At 38.3% G+C, this 21192-nt stretch overlaps 1 protein-coding gene across 3 annotated transcripts in view; it reads right to left on the bottom strand.

Moving 5' to 3' along the window:
• NUP188 (nucleoporin 188) overlaps positions 1–21192 on the bottom strand; it is a 116443-nt gene that overhangs the window by 51345 nt on the left and 43906 nt on the right. For all 3 annotated transcript variants that reach the window (XM_077146744.1, XM_077146757.1, XM_077146750.1), the window contains one exon: positions 75–286. In XM_077146744.1, coding sequence (XP_077002859.1) covers positions 75–286 — 212 coding nt within the window. The remainder of the gene's footprint in view (positions 1–74; positions 287–21192) is intronic.

Raw genomic sequence — 21192 nt, 5'->3', positions numbered from 1 at the left:
ACTCACAGGACCATTATACTGTCAATGTTGTAAACATTGTACAAGTTCTATGACCTTCAATTCATTCAACTTACCCAATCCGATCTACAAAAGGATCCATGGTTTCATCCACCAGGTGTCTGTTGGTCTGTCTGCTACCAAATCCTTGCTCTTTAAACATCTTGGTTAATACAAGTAGGTCACTAGGTGTCATCTCAAAGTAGGCATAATAAAGGAAAATAATTTCTAGCAGCATGGACTGTTCCCGAAGGCACTGAACAAACCAACGAGACACCTGGCGCTCAGTCTGCACAACCAGTGAAGAAAATATGGGAGAGAAATAAAATGAGGTTAAAAAACATATTAAAATTTTTAAAAATAATTTTCATTAGGCAATACACACACAATAGAAAATTCAAGAAGTATAGGAAGAGATGTATGTCCCTCCTTACACCACTTTTACCCCAGTCATACAAACCTCTTCACAAAGGCAAAGACTATTTTCTGTCTCTTACAGGGGCAACCACTACTTTTTGTTTCTCCTTCCAACAATATACATGATATAAATCTTCCTTTTTTCCCTCGTTCCTCCTTAGCCCTCCTTCCTTTCCCATTCTATTTCTAAACCACACAATATATTACACAAACCATTCTGCACCTTGCTTTTTTCACAGAACAATATATTTTAAAGATTCCCTGTAACAATATATAAAGAATTCCCTCATTTTTCATTCCTTTTAATAGCTGCATAGTAATCTACTGCACTGACATGTCAAAGATTATTCAACCAGTCCCCTCGTTATTTTTAATGCTGCATAGTATCCCATTGCATGGTGATGGCGTTATTTTAACCCGCCGTCAAAAATAGGCATTTAGATTATTATCAATCTTTCACATTTAAAATCAAGGCTAGGGTGCACAGGTGGTTCAGTGGTAGAATGCCTGCCCTCCATGTGGGAGACCCGGGTTCAATTCCCAGACAAAAAAAAAACGAATATTATACAAAAAAAAAAAAACAGCAAAATCATGGAATATCTGAATAAACTTGACCTGACTGATATTTATAGAACAGAATGCTAACTCTCCCACCACTTCTACTCAACATTGCACTAGGGGTCCTAATCAGTGAAACCAGGCAAGAAAAAGAAACAAATAGCAAAGAAATTTATTATAGACATCAAGACCATAAACAGAAAATCCTAAGAAATACACAAAAATACCCTAATAAAATAAGTGAATTCGGCAGGGTCAAAGATACAAGATCCATATATAAAAATCAGTTTCAAATATTAACAATAACAATTTGAAAGTAAACATATCTTTTAAATTCACTTACAATAGCAAGGTAAAATAAATATTTAAGAACACATTTAACAAAAAATGTACAATACGTGAAAACTGAAAACTACAAATTCTTACTAAGGGAAATTTAAAAAGAGTTACATAAATGAAAGATTTCAAGACAATGTAAACCTACAGTAATTAAGACAGAGAAATTGGCCTAAAAATAGATGAGTTCAATGGACCAGAAACAAGACCCTCATTTATAGTCCACTGATTTTTTACAAAGGTATCAAAATAAGTCAATGGGAAAAGGTAGTCTTTTCAATAAATGGTACAGGAATAACAAAGTATTTTTATGGAAAAAAAAAAAGAATCTAGCCCTTTACCTCATACCATAACAAAATAAACTAAAAATTAATCAAAGACCTAAATGTAACATAAAAGTATAAAATTTCTAGAAGAAAAGAAAATCTGTATGACATTAGGCAAAGATTTCTTAAAGACCCAAAAGGCAAGAATCATTTTGCTGGTTTGAAACCATTATGTACCTCCAGAAAAGCCATGTTCTCTTACTTCTAATCCAATCTTGTGGGGAAGCCAAGTTCTTTTAATTCTGATCCAATATTGTAGGGTGGGACCTCTTGATTGGGTTATTTCCATGAACGTGTGACATACTCAGTTATGGGCAGACCATTTTGATTAGGTTGTTTTCACTGAAATGCACACAATTGGATGGGGGTGTGACTTTTTGATTAGATGGAGGTGTGACCCCACCCATTCAAGATGGGTCTTAATTAGTTTAATGGAGTCCTTTAAAAGGGGAAACATTTTGGAGACAGCTCAGACACAGATAAAAGGAAATGCTTGGAGTGCCGACAGAGATGCTTAGAGAAACCAGGACACAGATACCTGAAGAGAAGAAATCTCCAGCCAGGAAATGCTAAGCTAAGAGACGAAACTCAGAGTTTGCCCCAGAGAAGCCTAAGTAAGGGCCCACAGACACATGGGGAGAAAGTCTGAAGACACTTTTGGAGACAGTCTGTCAGTGCCCTATGGAGGTAAATATACTTATGACAATAATCACTCCAAGGAATTTACCCAAGATAAATGAAAACATACAGTCCACACAAAGACCTATATAGTAATATTCACAATACATTATTCTTTTTTTTCAACTTTTTTTATTGTATAATATGACATATATACAAAGCAAAGAAATAAAAAAGCAGTAGTTTTCAAAGCACTCTTCAACAAGTAGTTACAGGACAGATCCCAGAGTTTGTCATGGGCTATCATATCTCATCTCAGATTTTCCCTTCTAGCTGCTCCAGAACATAGGAAGCTAGAAGCAATAAATATTTTTTTATTATCAGAATTGACTTTTTTTCCTTTTTTGTGAAAAATAACATATATACAAAAAAGCAATAAACTTCAAAGCACAGCACAACAATTAGTTGTAGAATATATTTCAGAGTTTAGCATGGTTTACATTTCCACAATTTTAGGTTTTTACTTCTAGCTGCTCTAAGATACTGGAGACTAAGAAACACCAATTTAATGATTCAGCAAGCATACTGGTTTCTTAAATCCCACCTTCTCTGTATAACTCCATCACCTTTGATCTTTCCTTTTTTTTTTTTTCTGACATGGGAAGGTGTGCTGGTTTGAAAGGATGTATGGACCCTAGAAAAGCCATGTTTTAATCAAAATCCCATTTCATAAAGGCAGAATAATCCCTATTCAATAGTGTATGTTTGAATCTATAAGTAGGTCATCTCCTTGGAGATGTAACCCCATGAAGAGTGGTTGTTAAACTGGATTAGGGGAGATGTGTCCCCACCCATTTGGGTGGGTCTTGATTAGTTTCTGAAGTCCTATAAAAAGAAGATACATTTTGGAGAATGAGAGAGATTTGGAGAGAGTAGAGAATGCTGTAGCACGACAAAGCAGAGAGCCCACAAGCCAGCGACCTTGGAGATGAAGAAGGAAAACGCCTCCCAAGCAGCTTCATGAAACAGGAAGCCAGGAACGAAAGCTAGAAGAAGATGATGCCTTGCTCGCCATGTGTCCTTCCAGCTGAGAGAGAAACTGTGACTGTGTTTGCCATGTGCCTTCTCACTTGAGAAACCCTGAACTTCATCGGCCTTCTTGAACTAAGGTATCTTCCCCTGGATGCCTTTGATTGTACATTTCCATAGACTTGTTGTAATTGGGACATTTTCTCGGCCTTAGAACTGTAAACTAGCAACTTATTAAATTCCCCCTTTTAAAAGCCATACCGTTTCTAGTATATTGCATTCCAGCAGCTAGTAAACAAGAACAGAAGGCACTGGGAATCAAACCCAGTCTCTGGTATGGCAGGCAAGAACTGTGCCTTCTGAGCCACCATGACCTTCCCAACATCTGATCTTTTTACCCGACTCTTTAGGGTTATTTGGGCTATGGCCATTCTAACTTTTTCATGTTGGATGGTGCTGTCAGTAAAATGGGGTAGGGAGATGGACCTAGCTGACATTCTAGAGATGCTGGGCCCTCCAAGTTTCAAGACTTACCTGGTTCAGGGACACATATGGAGGTTGTAGGTTTCTGGAAAGTTACCCTAGTGCATGGACCCTTTGTAGAATCTTATATATTGCCCTACATATTCTTTAGGATTGGGTGGAATGGTTTTTGGTTGGGATTTGGCAAGCTATGATAGGTAGTAACGTAAAACTGAAGCTTAGTCAGGATGGAATTGTTGATCCCATGGTGCCAGGGACAGACTCATCCCTTGTGAGTCATCTCTCATGTCTCCAGGGAGACTTTTACCCCTGAATATCATGTCCCACGTAAGGGCAAGGGCAATGATTTCACTTGCAGAGCTGGGCTTAGAGAGAGTGAGACCACGTCTTGGCAACAAAAGAGTCCTCCAGAAATAACTCTTAGGCATACATCTAATAGGCTAAGCTTCTCCAGTACATACATAAGCTTTACAAGAGTAAGTCTCAAAATCAAGGGCTTGGCATATTGATTTGAGTGTCTCTAATGTTCGACAGAGTACCAGGAGTTTCCCCGGTGGTAAGGTTTAATAGCTCCATATTTTTGTTCCCATTCCTCAAAGGACTCTGACAATATTTAACGATTACCTGCTTAATATATTCTAGGATTTATCCAGGCATTACATTAAGCCATACAGGATTAAAGGCCCTCATTCTTATTCTGGGCTCCCTGTGTTTTGATTGTTCAAATGACCTATGCAGACAGATTAAGTTAGATTATGTGCTACACAAAATTTAGGTTCTGAACAAAATAAATCTTTCTTCCACTGGTCTCAAAGAGTAGGTGTGGTTCTAAAATATGGACAATGTCTTCCTTACCCCTGTTTCTGAATTACGTTAATCTTGACCTGACTGCCTTCATTCTTATCTCTAAATATCAGGTTATACATACATAAAAATGATTCTCAAAAGCCAGAAATAATAATTACCACTCTGGACTAAATGTATCTGCTCTAAAAGCTTACAATCTAGGCTCTAGTTTTCTTATTAGCATTTTCTAAAGGAGACCGCACAATAATTATTCTTTCATTTCTGGCTTATTTTGCCTCACCAAATGTCCCATATGTTCATTCACATCATTGTATGTGTCACAACTTTGTTTCTTTTTGTAGCAGCACAATATTCAATCATATGTATATACCATCGTTCGCCAATCTACTTCTCAGTCACTGCATCCTTCAGCCATCTGCTTCCTTAGGTATCATGTATAATGCCCAAAGTCCACAGACCATCAACACTCTCAATTTTAGATAATTTCACTGTTCCCAAGAGAAAGATAACCAATAAACACACCCTCACCAAATAGGAAATCTAAACCTCCCCTTAACTCTTGTGCCTTCCCCCATTATGTACCCCTACTGTTGCTATAGTACTGCTGATGCTTTCCTGTTAAACAAAGCCCATTGCACGCAATAGCAGTTTTCCCCCTCACCCTGTACTTAAACACTTTGTCATGAATCATACCTTTGAAGTAGTTCTCGCAAGAACTTAATTCTATTTCTAGTGTTAATCAATGGGATACATAGGTTTACATAATTCCTTTCGACCTTGTTCACCTTCAATATTACTTACAGACCAACTACAGAATCGCCTTTACTTTGATCTATTCCCTTACATTTGAGTTCAACCACATTAGCTAAGCGTTCACTCATCTCTACCTTCTATGTATCTCTAAGTCCACTATATTCTGCATTATGAGCCTCTGATTTTGCCTTTACCGTGGTCATAAAAGTGGAGTCATACAGTATGGGAGAACTAAGCCACACACATACAACTCAACAAGAAAAAAACACACAACCGAGTTATAAAATGGGTTAAAGATATGAATAGGCATTTTTCTGAAGAACAAATACAGATGGCTCAAAAGCACATGAAGAGATACTCTTATGTGTGTGGCTTAGTTCACTCAGCATTATGTCCTCAAGGCTCATCCATCTTGTCAAGTGCTTCTGCGTGCCATTTCATCTTACTGCTGCATAATATTCCATTCTTACCCTATTTCTAACTCCTGATGGTCTCTGTTACCAACGACATATTCTAAGTTTATTCACTACTGTCAGTTCATATCAGTGAAACCATACAGTATTTGTCCTTTAGTTTTTGGCTACTCTCACTCAGCATAATGTTCTCTAGGTCCATCTATGATGTTACATACTTCATAAGTTTATTCTGTCTTAAAGCTGCATAATATTCCATCGTATGTATATACCACAGTTTCTTTAGCCACTCGTCTGTTGATGGATATTTTGGCTGTTTCCATCTCCTTGCAATTGTAAATAATGCTGCTATAAACATTGGTGTGCAAATGTCGGTTTGTGTCTTTGCCCTTAAGTCCTCTAGGTAGATACCTAGCAATGGTATTGCTGGATCATATGGCAATTCTATATTCAGCTTTTTGAGGAACCGCCAAACTGCCTTCCACAGTGGTTGCACCATTTGACATTCCCACCAACAGTGGATAAGTGTGCCTCTTTCTCCACATCCTCTCCAGCACTTGTCATTTTCTGTTTTGTTGATAATGGCCATTCTGGTGGGTGTGAGATGATATCTCATTGTGGTTTTGATTTGCATTTCTCTAATGGCCAGGGACATTGAGCATCTCTTCATGTGCCTTTTGGCCATTTGTATTTCCTCTTCTGATAGGTGTCTGTTCAAGTCTTTTTCCCATTTTGTAATTGGATTGGCTGTCTTTTTGTTGTTGAGTTGAACAATCTCTTTATAAATTCTGGATACTAGACCTTTATCTGATATGTCATTTCTATACATTGTCTTCCATTGTGTAGGCTGTCTTTTTACTTTCTTGATGAAGTTCTTTGATGCACAAAAGTGTTTAATTTTGAAGAGCTCCCATTTCTTTCTTTCTTTCTTCAGTGCTCTTGCTTTAGGTGTAAGGTCCATAAAACCGCTTCCAATTATAAGATTCATAAGATATCTCTCTACATTTTCCTCTGTTTTATGGTCTTAGACCTAATGTTTAGATCTTTGATCCATTTTGAGTTAACTTTTGTATAGGGTGTGAGATACGGGTCCTCTTTCATTCTTTTGCATATAGATAACCAGTTCTCTAGGCACCATTTATTGAAGAGACTGTTCTGTCCCAAATGAGTTGGCTTGACTGGCTTATCAAAGATCAAATGTCCATAGATGAGAGGGTCTTTATCTGAGCACTCTATTCAATTCCATTGGTCAATACATCGATCTTGTTAAATGCCTTCTCTGCATCAATTGAGATGATCATGTGATTTTTCTGCTTTGATTTGTTGATATGGTGTATTACATTAATTGATTTTCTTATGTTGAACCATCCTTGCATACCTGGGATGAATCCTACTTGGTCATGATGTATAATTCTTTTAATGTGTTGCTGGATTCGATTTGCTAGAATTTTGTTGAGGATTTTTGCATCTATACTCATTAGAGAGATTGGTCTGTAGTTTTCTTTTTTTGTAATATCTCTGCCTGGTTTTGGTATGAGGGTGATGTTGGCTTCATAGAATGAATTAGGCAGCTTTCCCTCCACTTCAATTTTTTTGAAGAGTTTGAGCAGGGTTGGTACTAAATCTTTCTGGAATGTTTGGTAGAATTCACATGTGAAGCCATCTGGTCCTGGACTTTTCTTTTTGAGAAGCTTTTGAATGACTGACTCAATTTCTTTACTTGTGATTGGTTTGTTGAGGTCATCTATTTCTTCTTGAGTCAAAGTCGGTTGTTCATGCCTTTCTAGGAATTTGTCCATTTCATCTACATTGTTGTATTTATTAGCATAAAGTTTTCATAGTATCCTGTTATTACCTCCTTTATTTCTGTGAGGTCAGTGGTTATGTCTCCTCTTCCATTTCTGATCTTATTTATTTGCGTCCTCTCTCTTCTTCTTTTTGTCAATCTTACTAAGGGCCCATCAAGCTTACTGGTTTTCTCATAGAACCAACTTCTGGTCTTACTGATTTTCTCTATTGTTTTCATGTTCTCAATTTCATTTATTTCTGCTCTAATCTTTATTTCTTTCCTTTTGCTTGCTTTGGGGTTAGTTTGCTGTTCTTTCTCCAGTTCTACCAAGTGGACAGGTAATTCCTGAATTTTTGCCCTTTCTTCTTTTTTGATATAGGCATTTAGGACAATAAAATTTCCTCTTAGCACTGCCTTTGCTGCATCCCATAAGTTTTGATATGTTGTGTTTTCATTTTCATTCACCTCGAGATATTTACTGATTTCTCTTGTAATTTCTTCCTTGACCCACTGGTTGTTTAAGAGTGTGTTGTTGAGCCTCCACGTATTTGTGAATTTTCTGGCACTCTGCCTATTATTGATTTCCAACTTCATTCCTTTATGATCTGAGAAAGTGTTGTGTATGATTTCAATCTTTTTAAATTTGTTGAGACTTGCTTTGTGACCCAGCATATGGTCTATCTTTGAGAATGATCCATGAGCACTTGAGAAAAAGGTGTATCCTGCTGTTGTGGGGTGTAATGTCCTATAAATGTCTGTTAAGTCTAGCTCATTTATTGTAATATTCAAATTCTATGTTTCTTTATTGATCCTCTGTCTAGATGTTCTGTCCATTGATTAGAGTGGGGAATTGGGGATTCCATCTGAGTTGCGTTTCACCCCTTCCCTGGGGAAGGCTCAGGTGGGAGACAGCCCTGAAAGCAGCCTGTTTCTGCGTATGCCTGGGGCAGTTGCAGCCTGTGTAATCCCGCCGCTGAATCCAGAGGCAGCCAAGCCTCCGTAGAAACAGCCACGAAAGCCTCCTTTTTGTTCCCTTTCCTCTTTTTTAGTTAGCCCAATAAGCGCCCTCCGCCTTGATCAGTTTCGCCTGAGCTGGGGGCCTATTTTTAGTAGTCACAATTTGTTTATTAATGCCACAATTGGTGTTTGGTTGGACTCAGTCCCTGCTACTGTTAGAGTGTCTTTCCTTTCCCTCCGGGAAGCTGCCTGTAGGGGAGGGGCACCGGGCGCCGGTCTCCGCGGCTTGGGGAGCTTCTGCGGCTATGGGAACTCACTGTTCCAGAGACTCGCAGCCAGTCCAGCTGGTCCAGACTGGGGTATGCTGTGTGTCCGGTCACTATCGTGGCTCTGGGAGCTCTTCTGTACTGTTTCTGGTTATTTAGTAGTTGTTCTGGAGGACGAGCTAAAACGCGCACGTTGCTAAGCCGCCATCTTGGCCCCTCCCGGAGCATCTGATTTTGAGGAGTTCCCATTTATCTATTTTTCCTTTTGTCTCTTCTGCTTTGGGTGTAAAGTTTAGGAAGCTACCTCCTGCTACTAGGTCTTGAAGATGCTTCCACATATTTTCTTCTAGAAGCTTTATGATGCTAGTTCTTTTATTTAGGTGTCTTATCTACTTTGAGTTAATTTTTATATAAGGTGTAAGGTAAGGGTCCTCTTTCATTCTTTCAGCTACTGACATCCAGTTCTCCCAATACCCATTTATTGAAAGACTATTTTGTCCCAGTTCCGTGGATTTGGGGGCCTTGTCATAAATCAGGAGACCAGTTGGTGGTCTACTTCTGTGCTCTCAAATCGATTCCATTGGTCAATACTTCTTTGTGCCAGTACCATGCTGTTTTGATCACTGTGGCTTTATAATAAGTTTTAAAGTCAGGAAGTGTTAATCCTCCCACTTCATTCTTCTTTTTTAGGATGATTTTAACTATTTGGGGTCTCTTTCCCTTCCAGATGAATTTGTTAACTAGCTTTTCCAAGTCTTCAAAGTGGGTTGTTGAAATTTTGATTGGTACTGCATTGAATCTGTAGATCAGTTTGGGTAGAATTGATATTTTAACTATATTTAATCTTCCTATCCATAAGCAGGAATTGTCTTTCCACCTATTGAGATCTTCTTTGATTTCTTTTAGAAATGTTATGTACTTTTCTGTGTACAAGGGCTTTATGTCCCTAGTTAAGTTCATTCCTAAGTACCTGATTCTTTTAGCTACTATTTTGAATAGATATTTTTTCTTAACTGATTCTTTGTTAGGTCATTGCTTGTGTATAGAAATGTTACTGATTTTTGCACATTAATTTTATATCTTGCCACCCTGCTGAATTTATTAGCTCAAGTAACTTTGTTGTAGTTTTCTCGGGATTTTCCAAGAATAATAACATGTCATCCGCAAATAATTAAAGTTTTACTTCTTCCTTTCCAGTTTAGACGCCTTTTATTTCTTTGTCCTGCCTGACTGCTCTTGCTAGAACTTCTAGTACAATATTGAATAATACTGGTGATAGAGTGCATCCTTGTCTCATTCTTGATCTTAGGGGAAAGGTTTCAATCTCTCTCCACTGAGCGCGATGATAGCTATTGGCTTTTCATATATGCTCTTTATCATATTGAGGAAGTTACCTTAGATTCCAATCTTTTGAAATGTTTTTATCAGAAAAAGATGCTGAATTTTGCTAAATGCTTTTTCAGCATCAATTGAGATGTGATTTTTCCCTTTTGATTTGTTAATGCACTATGTTACATTAATTGATTTTCTTATATTGAACCATCCTTGCATTCCTCGTATAAACCCCACTTGGTCGTGGTATATAATTCTTTTAAGGTGTTGTTGGATTCAATTTGCTATTATTTTGTTGAGAATTTCGACATCTATGTTCATTAGGGAGATTGGCCTGTAGTTTTCCTTTTTTACACATCTTTACCCGGTTTTGGTATTAAAATGATATTAGCCTCAAGATCAAGGGCTTGGCCTATTGACCTGGGTGTCCCTAATGTCTGACACAGTATTAGGTGTTTCCCCGGTGGTAAAGTTTAATAGTTCTTCACTTTCTCTAAGTCAAACTCTGTAAGTAAAATCATTGCCCTCCCCCCTACATGGGACATGACATCCAAGGGTGAAAGTCTCCCTGGTGGTGTGGGAGATCACTCCCAGGGATGATTCTGGCCCTGGCACTGTGGGATCAACAATGCCATCCTGACCAAAGGGGGAAAAAGAAATATAACAAATAAGGTGTCAGTGGCTGAGAGAGTTCAAATAAAGTTGAGAGGCTACTCTGGAAGTCACTTTTACACAAACTTCAGGTAGACACTGCTGCCTATCATAATTTGCCAAAGCCCAACCAAAATCATTCCAGTCATCCTAAAGGACACCTAAAGCAATATACAAGATTCTACAAAGATTCCATGCACTAGCACAACTTTCCAGAAACCACAACCTCCAGATGGATTCCTGGACCAGAAAAGTCATGAAACCTAGAGGGGCCAGCCTTTCCAGAACATCAGCTAGTTCCATCTCCCCACCCTTTATTATTTACAGCCCTTCCAACATGAGTAGTCAGAATGGACACAGCCCAAATACCCATAAAAAGTGGGAGAAGGATCAAGGGTGATGGTGGAGTTGTACAGAGAGGGTCAGGTTTGGCAGACAAGTATGACTGCTGAATCATTATACTGATATTTCTTTTGGTCTCCAGTGTACTGGATCAGCTAGAAGTAAAAACCTAGAAATGTGGAATTGTAACCCATGCCAGGCTGGGTTCTGTTCTACAACTAACTGTTGTGCTGGGGTTTGGAATTTATTGGGGTTTTTTTGGTATATATGTTATTTTTCACAAAAAAGAAAAAAAAGCTGACTGATGATTAAAAACATATTTATTTCTTCTAGCCTCTGATGTTCTGGAGCAACTAGAAGGGAAAATCTGAGATGATGGTATGGTAGTCCATGACAAACTCTTGAGATCTGTCCTGTAACTACTTGTTCAAGAGTGCTTTGAAAACTATTGTTTTTATGCCTTATATATATGTTATATTACACAATAAAAAAAGTTTAAGAAAATGATATTAGCTTCATAAAATGAGTTAGTGTCCTTTTTCCTCAATTTTTTTGGGAAAGTGTGAGTGAATTAGTGTTAGTTCTTTTTGGAATGTTTGATAAAATTCCCCTGTGAAGCCATCTAGGGCCTTGACTTTTCTTTGTAGGAAGATTTTTGATGACTGATTCAATCTCTTTACTTGTGACTGCTTTGTTGAGATCTTCTATTTCTTCCTGTTTAGCTTGTTTGTGTGTTTCCAGGAATTTGTCCATTTCATATAAGTTGTTCACTTTGTTGGCATATAGTTGTTCAGGGTATCCTCTTATGATTTCTGCTATTTCTTCACAGTTTATGGTAATGCACCACTTCTCATTTCTGATTTTATTTGCCTCCTCTCTCTCTTTTCTTCTTTCTCAACCTTGTTAGTGGCCCAACAATTTTACTGATATTCTCAAAGAACCAACCTTTTTTTCTTGATTCTTTCTGTTCTTTTGTTCGCCCATTTATTTAACTCTGCTTTACCTTTGTTATTTCTCTTCTTTTATTTGCTTTGGGGTTAGTTTGCTATCCTTCCTCACGTTCCTCCAGGTGAGCAGTTAAGTCCTCGATTTTTGCTCTTTCTTGTTTTTTTAATATAGGCATTTAGGGCAATAAACTTCCCTCTTAGCACAGTCTTTTCCACATCCCATAAGTTCTGATATGCTGTATTCTTATTTTCATTCATCTCCAGATAGCCATTGATTTCTCTAGCAATTTCTTTTTTGATCCACTGGTTGTTTAAGAGTGTGTTATTTAACCTACATATATCTGTGAAAGTTCTTGTTCTTTGGTGGTTATTGCTATCCAGCCTCATTCCACGGTGATAAGAGAAAGCGCGTTGAATATTTCAATGTTTCTAAATTTATGAAGACTTGTTTTGTGCCCCAGGACATGATCTATCCTGGATAATGTTCCATGAGCACTAGAGAAGAATGTATGTCCTGGTGTTTTGGGGTGTAATGACCTATATATATCTGCTAGGTCTGATTCACTTATCAAGTTACTTAACCTCTCTACTTTCTTGTTGATCTTCTGCCTGGTTGTCCTATCTATAGAGGAGAGTGATGTATTGAACTCTCCTACCATTATTGTTGAAACATCTGTTGCTGCCTTCAGTTTTGCCAATGTCTGTCTCATGTGCTTTGGAACTCCTTCATTGGGAACGTAAACATTTATGATTGCTATTTCTTCTTGGTGAATTGTTCATTTTATCAATATATAGTGTCCTTCTTTGTTACTTATGACATCTTTACATGTAAAGTCTATTTTGTCTAATACTTGTATACCTACTCCTACTTCCTTTTGGTTACAACTTGCATAGAACATCTTTTTCCATCCTTTCACTTTCCATCTATTTGTATTTGCATGTCTAAAATGAGTCTCCTGCAAGCAGCATATAGCTGGATTTATTTCTTAATCCATTTTGCCAGTTTGTATCTTTTAAGTGGTAAATTTAGTCTATTAATGTTCAGAGTTATTACTGAAAAGGCATTTCTTGAATCCACCATCTTATCTTATGGGTTTTATTTGTCAGATCTATATTTTCCTTTCCCTCTTTCTTTTTTCATCCTTTAAGTTACCTTTATTGGTACTCTTCAATTCTGTGCCCTCCTCCAGAACTCCCTCTCCTGCCTTTTTTTTTTTTTTTTTTTTTCAACTGGCAGAACTCCCTTCAGTATTCCTTGTAGGGCTGGTCTCATGTTGACAAATTCTTTCAGGATTTGCTTGTCTGAAAATTTTAATCCCTCCCTGTTTTGAAGGACAATTTAGCTGGGTGTAGAATTCTCAGCTGGAAGTCTTTCTCTTTCAGGTTCGTAAACATATCACACCACTGCCTCCTCACCTCCATAGTGCCACTTGAGTAGTCTGAACTCAGTCTCATGGTTACCCTTGTATGTAGTGGATTGTTTTTCTCTTGCCACGTTCACGATTTTCTGCTTCTCTTCAACATTTAACAGACTGATTAGTATGTGTCTTGGGGAAGGCCTATTTGGATTTATTCTATTTGGAGTTCACTAAACTTCCTTTATTTGCATATTTATGTCCTTTATAAGGGTTGGGATTCCCCCAATATATCCTCAACTAATGTTCCTAGCCCTTTACTCTTCTCTTCTCCTTCTGGGACACCAATGATTCTATTTGTGTGCTTTGTTTTGTCCATCATTTCCTTGAGACCCAATTCAAATTTTTCCATCTTTTTTGCCATTTGCTGTTTTGAGTGCTTGAAATCAGTCGTCCTGTCCTCTAGTTTGCTTATTCTTTCTTCTGACTCTTCAAATCTGCTGTTGTGTGCCTTTAGAATATTTTTTATTTAGTCTATGAAACCTTTAATCTCTGTGATATCTGCTATTTTTCTATTTATTCTTTTAAATTCCTCTTTATGCTCTTCTAGTGTCTTCTTGATCTCCATCCCATTTATTTTATTTAGTAGAATTACACGTACATCTTTAATTAGTTATTCCAATGTCTGAGTCTCTGCTGGTGTTTCAATTTGGTCATTAAGTATGATATCTTTAATGATATCAGGCTGGGATATTGCATCATGATATGCTTAGAGAGCTTCAGTTGTCTTTGCGGCATGTAAATATCTTGATTGGTTTACCTTGGAAGTTGATTTCCTTCAGTAGACTAAAGCTTTGTATTTGCAGGATGGATGTGGAACAGGATGTGGGGCACAGTGTGGGGCACAAAAGTGTGGTGATACATTGCAGCACACATATAGACGCAGATTGGGGATGCTACACTGGTGCCTGTAAGCATGGGCACCCAGTAGCAGGGAGAATGTGGCGGTGCAGGTACAAGGGTCTGGTGGGTGGGGCCCTGGTGTGCACTGATCAAGGTCTTAAGGCCCTTTGTGCACGTGCACAGAGCTCAACAGCGGGTTGGTGTTGCAAGTGCACAGGCTGAGAGGGGATGTGGCCCGGCTGTGCAGGTCAGCATTTGCCCAGAGAACTGGGAGTCGTGCACATGTGTAGATCTGGGAGGGCCATAAACTGATGTATATGTGCACAGAGCTCAAGGGGAGCAGGGAGGGCTTGTGCAACCGTATGGGCTGGGGGCAGGTGTACCCTGGGTATGGAGGTAAGTGCCCGCAGCCTTTATGCACTGGCGAATGCCTGCGGGGGGCAGGGAGGGGGAGGTAGGGCTCAGGAGGAGTGGCGCAAGACGGCACCTGCACAGGAGAGGTAGGTAAGGCATGTGTGGTTGGAGTGGGAGTTTGGAGCAGATACACTTGGGGGATGACAGGGAAGGGGCACTTGGCACACGGGGCGGGGGGGGGGTGGAACCCTGATAGGGTTCAGATGCGTGGGGTGTGGGGTACGCGGGTCGCAGAGCTACACTGATGAAGGAAGTACATTCAAGGAACGTGGCTTGGCTTACTTCCTAGTCCCATCTCCCCATCTCCACATCCGTGCACTTCTGAGGGCTCTGGGCTTCCACATTAGGTTGTCTGCACCAGTCGGATGATCTCCGGTTCTCTGGTTCTCAGTTCCTCAGCTTTTGCAACCAGGGCCTCCCTACATGGTACAGAAGACCCTCCCAGGTCACTTACACTCTGGAATCACCATCTCAGTTGCCCTCCCATCTCTTCTTCAGCTGTTCCTTAGAGCAAGGGTGAATTCGACCTATCCTATTCCACCATCTTCGGCCCCTTCTCCAATACATTATTCTTTTTTTTTTTTAGTATGCTGTGTGTGTGGGGGGGGAGGTCACATTTCATTCTTTTTCCATGTGCGTATCCTGTTACTGCAGCACCATTTGTTGAATTTTTTGTTTATTTTCGTTGGTTTCTTTGTTTGGGAAGTGCATGGGCCAGGAATTGAACCCAAGTCTCCTGCATAGCAGGGGAGAATTCTACCACTGAACTACCCTCGCACCCCCTACATTATTCTTAATATTAAAAAAATGGAATAATGTACTGTTACATGTTACAATATGGATGAATCACATAAAATTGTGCTAACTAAAAGGAGTCAAACAGAAAAGTCTGCACATATACTATTTAGTTCTATTTATATGAAATTCTAGAAAAGGAAAAACTATAATGACAGAAAGCAGATCAGGGTTTGCTGGGGCCAGAGATCAAGGATTTACTGCAAAAGGACAAGAGGGAACTTACTGGACTGACAACAATGTTCTACATATTGATAAGGCTCATGGTTACTGCATATACTTGAATAGAATTACCAAAACTCATCAAACTATACACTTAAAATGAGTCCATTTTACTGGATGAAAATTATATCTCAATAAAGCTGGGGGAGGGAAATGCTACAGATTTGTCATTAAACAAGACATTTTGTTTGAATGTGAATGTATTTATTGTACAAATTCCTGAAGTGGAATTGTTGGGTCAAAAGGTAAGTGCTTTTTTGATTTCCGATACTATCATGCTTTCCATTAAAAGTTATAACAGTTTACACAATCTGAATCAACACATCTGGATAGCTCATTTAAACAACCCAAACTTCTAGACTACACAATGGGAACGAGGCCTTGTAATTCTGTATAGCTTAATGTAATACCTGGATACATCTCAGACTATGGTAGGCTAATAATTAAAAACTATTCGTAGAATTGTGGTGGCGAAGCCATGGCTATGTGATTATACCAGGAAACACTGATTTTCTACTCAAGTTGAATTGTATCATGTACAAATATAACTGCTTAAAAATGAACAGAGATAAAATAAATTTAGTTTGAAATGCTAGTGATCAATGGAACGGAGGGGTAAGGGGTATGGTACATATAATTCTTTTTTTTTCTGTTTTCGTTTGATTTCTTTTTCTGTTGTCTTTTTATTTCTTTTTCTGAATTGATGCAAATGTTCTAAGAAATGATCATGATGATGAAAATGCAACTATGGGATGATATTGTGAGTTACTGATTATATATGTAGAACATATGATCATATGTTAAGAACATGTTTCTTTCTTGTCATATTTTTTTTTTAAATTTAAAAATTAAAAATGAACAGAGAGAAACAAGTGCTGGAGAAAATGTAGAAAAGGAGATATACCTGTTCACTGTTGGTAAGGAAGCTGAGAGGTACAGCCTCTGGAAGGCACTGTGGTGGTTCCACAGGAGGTTAGAAGTGGGGTTGCCATACGATCCTGCAACCTCGCTGCTACATTTATACCCAGAAGAACTGAGAGTGGGGATAAGAATGGACATTTGCACACTGGTGTTTATGGCAGCAATATTCACGATTTGCAATGGATGGAGGTGGCCTAAGGTAATAATGATTGAGGAAAGGAAGTGGGAACTGTAGTGCATATATACAAGAGAGTAATGGGCGAGCTATGGTGGCTCAGCAAGCAGAGTTCTCGCCTGCCATGCCAGAGACCTGGATTCAATTCCTGGTGGTTGCCCATGCAAAAAAAAAAAAAAACAATATAATATATACAACAGAGTACTGAGACACTGAAAGAAGGAATGAAGTTGTGAGGCATGCAAATAGGTAAATGAATCTTAAGGACAATATATTGAATGAAATGCCAGAAACAAAAAGACAAATATTACCATGCCTCACTCACATGGACTAACTATAATATACAAACTCAGAGAACTGAAGTCAAAAGCATGGGTTATCAGACTGGGGCCTATTGTAAAGGGTTCTAGATTGTAAGTTCATACAGCAGTCACATCTATTCCTAGCAGCATTATTCACAACTGCCAAAAGATGGAAACAATCAAAGTGTTCATCAACAGACAAGTTGTTAAACAAAATGTGGTAAATACATACAATGTAGTATTATGTAGCAGTAAGACAAAATGAGGTCCTGAAGCATATGACAGCATAGATGAACCTTGAGGACATAATGTTGAGTGAAGTAAGTCATATAAAAAGGATGGATACTGTATGATTTAGTTTTTATGACTTTGATATAGGAAAACTCAGAGGCTTATAACATAGAATATAGGGGACTCAGAGATACACAGAAGCTAGAGATATGGGTGAACGATTACCTAATGAGGCTGAACTTAAATGTAAGGAAATGGACAGAAGTAAAGGCAGTTCATTAGTAGGTCTATAAATAATATTGCCATATCGAAGGTGAACATGACTGAAAGGGGTTGTATAGAGCCGTGTATCCCAGCAATTAACACTACAAATATAAATAAGTTCTTGTATGAACTACTTTAAAGGTATGAATTTTATACAAAGAGTATATCATAAAGGAGTATGGGTGGGGGAACTACCATTGCATGCTATGATCTATCTTTAACAGGAAGACATCAACAGTACCATAGCAATACCAGGGGTAAATAATTGGGGGTAGAGGGGAGAGACAAGAGTCAAAGGGAGGTTTGAATTTTCTTTTTGGTTAGTGTGCTTATCAGTTATTTTTCTCTTTGGACCAATGAAAACTGTCTAAAATTGTGTGTGTTGATGACTGTATAACTAAGTGAAGATAATGCAAGACATGGATTGTTGACTGTGGACATTATACATGATGCCCAATGGAAGGAGGTAGCTGAAGGATACAGTGACTGAGAAAAAGAATGACTAAACTCTGGTGCATACATTTGATGGAATATTGTGAGGCTACAGAAAGGAATGAAGTCGTGGGGCCTGCAGTGAAGTGAATGAACCTTGTGACATTACATGGTATTTTCTTTTAGATATATTATTTAAAAATTGAGGCCTAGATTGTAATCTCTTATAGCAGTCATATTTAGGTCAGAGCTATAAATGTTATTTCTAGATTTAGAGATGCTGTGCTATAGATGTATAACCTTCTATCTCCCTGGAACTTTGGCTACCTGTGTGACATATCAGACTCAGAGTTGGAGTTCCGCAGCTCTGAAAGTCAGCACTGCTACATACAACAATATTAAAGAAACCGGAAAAGAGATCAGGCTTCAATTGGAGATAAGAATGAAACCAACTGGGTCAGGAATAAGGTAAATCAGTATACAAGGGTAAAGATGACATTGTTGCTATTTCTGAACTTCACCTACTGTATGAGACCAAAGGAACAGAGGTTTACGTTGTCCAAAACCTAAATTTTCTATATACATAATCTAACTCAACATGTCTAGATAGCTCATTAAACAAATAAAACACATAGAGCCCAGAATGGGAATGAGAGCCTCTAATACTGCATAGCTTAATGTAATACCTGATTACATTCCAGAGTATTTTGAGCAGACAGATAAAAAAATATTGGCAAAGTCCCTTTAGGGACAGAAGAAAAAACATGGAACTATTAAGCTTTACCACCAAGGAACATAAAGGACTCCTAAGTCAATAAGCGAAGAACTTGATCTTGAGGCTTGCTCTTGAAGCTTATTTCTGTGGTGGAGAAGCTAGGTCTATCTATAGTTATACCTAGGAGTAACTTCCAGAAAAACCTCTTTTGTTGATCAGACATGCCTCTCTCTCCCTCTTAAGCCCAACTCTGCAAGTAAAATGATTATCCCCACCACCAGGGATGAGCCTGACCTTGGCATCATGAGACTGAGAACGCCTTCCTGACCCAAAAGAGGAAAAGAAGTGTACTAAAATAAGGTATCTGTGGCTAACAGAGATGAAACAGAGTCATGAAGCTATTCTGGAAGCTTCTCTTAGGCAAGCTTCAGTTAGACAGTGCTAATTGCCATGTTTGCTAAACTCCAAACATCACTCCTGTTGACTGTTTTTGTTTTTTTAATTTTTTATTAAATAAAAAAAATTACAAGAAACACAAACATTCCCAACACATACACTCAGCAATTCACAATATCATCACACAGTTGCATATTCATCATCCTGATCATTTCCCAGAACAATAGCATCAATTCAGAAAAAAGAAATAAAAGGACAACAGAAAAATAAAACAAACAGAAAAAAAAAAATTTACATACCATACCCCTTACCCCTCCCTTTCACTGATCACTAGCATTCCAAACTAAATTTATTTTAACATTTGTTCCCCCTATTATTTATTTTTATTCCATACGTTCTACTCAGCTGTTGACAAGGTAGATAAAAGGAACATTAGACACAAGGTTTAAACATTGGTGTGTAAATGTCCATTTGTGTCCTTGCCCTCATGTCCTTTGAGTAGAGACAACATATAGATGGGTCCTGTTTTTTAATCCCTTCTGCCAGATTATGTCTTTTGATTGGAGAGTTTAATCCATTAACATTCAGTGTTATTACTGCATGGGTAGTACTTTCTTCTACTATTTTGCCTTCTGGATTTTATATGTCATATCTAATTTTCCTTCTTTTTACCTCTACTCATAGTCTTCCTTTCTACACTCTTCTCCACACCTCTCTCTTCTGTCTTTTTATCTGCCTCTAGTGCTCCCTTTAGTATTTCTTGAGGAGCTAGTCTCTTGGTCACAAATTCTCTCAGTGATTTTTTTGTCTGAAAATGTTTTAATTTCTCCCTCATTTTTGAAGGACAGTTTTGCTGGATATAGAATTCTTGGTTGGCAGTTTTTCTCTTTCAATAATTTAAATATATCATCCCACTGTCTTCTCACCTCCATGGTTTCTGCTGAGAGATCTGCGCATAGTCTTCTTATTGGGCTTCCCTTGTATGTGATGGATTGCTATTCTCTTGCTGCTTTCAAGATTCTCTCTTTCTGTTTGACCTCTGACATTCTGATTAGTAAATGTCTTGGAGGACATCTATTTGGATCTGTTCTCTTTAGGGTACGCTGCACTTCTTGGATTTGTAATTTTAAGTCTTTCATAAGAGTTGGGAAATTTTCAGTGATAATTTCCTCCAATAGTTTTTCTCCTCTTTTTACCTTCTCTTCTTCTTCTGGGACACCCACAACACATATATTCGTGTGCTTCATATTGTCTTTCAATTCCCTGAGTCCCTGCTCATATTTTTCCATTTTTTCCCTATATTTTCTTTTTCTTGCCGAATTTCAGATGTTCCGTCCACCAGTTCACTAATCCTATCTTTTGTCTCTCGAAATCTACCATTGTAGGTTTCCACTGTTTTTTTTCATCTCTTCTACTGTGTCTTTCATTTCCAAAAGTTCTGTGATTCTTTTTTCAGACTTTCAATTTCTTCTTTTTGTTCATTTCTTGCCTTCTTTATATCCTCCCTCAGTTCATTGATTCAGTTTTTGATGAGGTTTTCCATGTCTGTTCGTATATTCTGAATTAATTGTTTCAGCTCCTGTATGTTATTTGAATTGCTGGTTTGTTCCTTTGACTGGGCCATATCTTCAATTTTCCTAGTGTGATTTGTTATTTTTTGCTGGTGTCTGGGCATTTAATTAGTTTATTCTGGAGACTGCTTTCACTTCTTTTACCTAGGGTTTTCTTGCTGGATGAATTTGTTGTCTCTCTGTTCTTTGACATTCAGTTCAGCTTTATCTGGACGTCTAGCTTAAGTTTTGTTTAACAGAGGAGAATTTTTCAGTTCTTGTTTTCTTGTTTCTTGTCCTGCTTGTGTGGCATGTTTCTCCCCCCACACTTAGGAGGGTCTACTTAGATATTATAGACCCCAGCCAGATTTTCCCAGACCAAACTGTCCTCCTATCAGGAGGAAAGAGTCATCTGTGTCGGTTTTCCCTGAGGGTGAGACCCAGCTGGTTGAAAGACTTTCCTGTGAAGTCTCTGGACTCTGTTTTTCTTATACTG

Source organism: Tamandua tetradactyla, chromosome 2 (genome assembly GCF_023851605.1).
Source record: "Tamandua tetradactyla isolate mTamTet1 chromosome 2, mTamTet1.pri, whole genome shotgun sequence".
NCBI classification, from domain to species: domain Eukaryota; kingdom Metazoa; phylum Chordata; class Mammalia; order Pilosa; family Myrmecophagidae; genus Tamandua; species Tamandua tetradactyla.
This window is presented reverse-complemented; position numbering and strand designations above follow the sequence as displayed.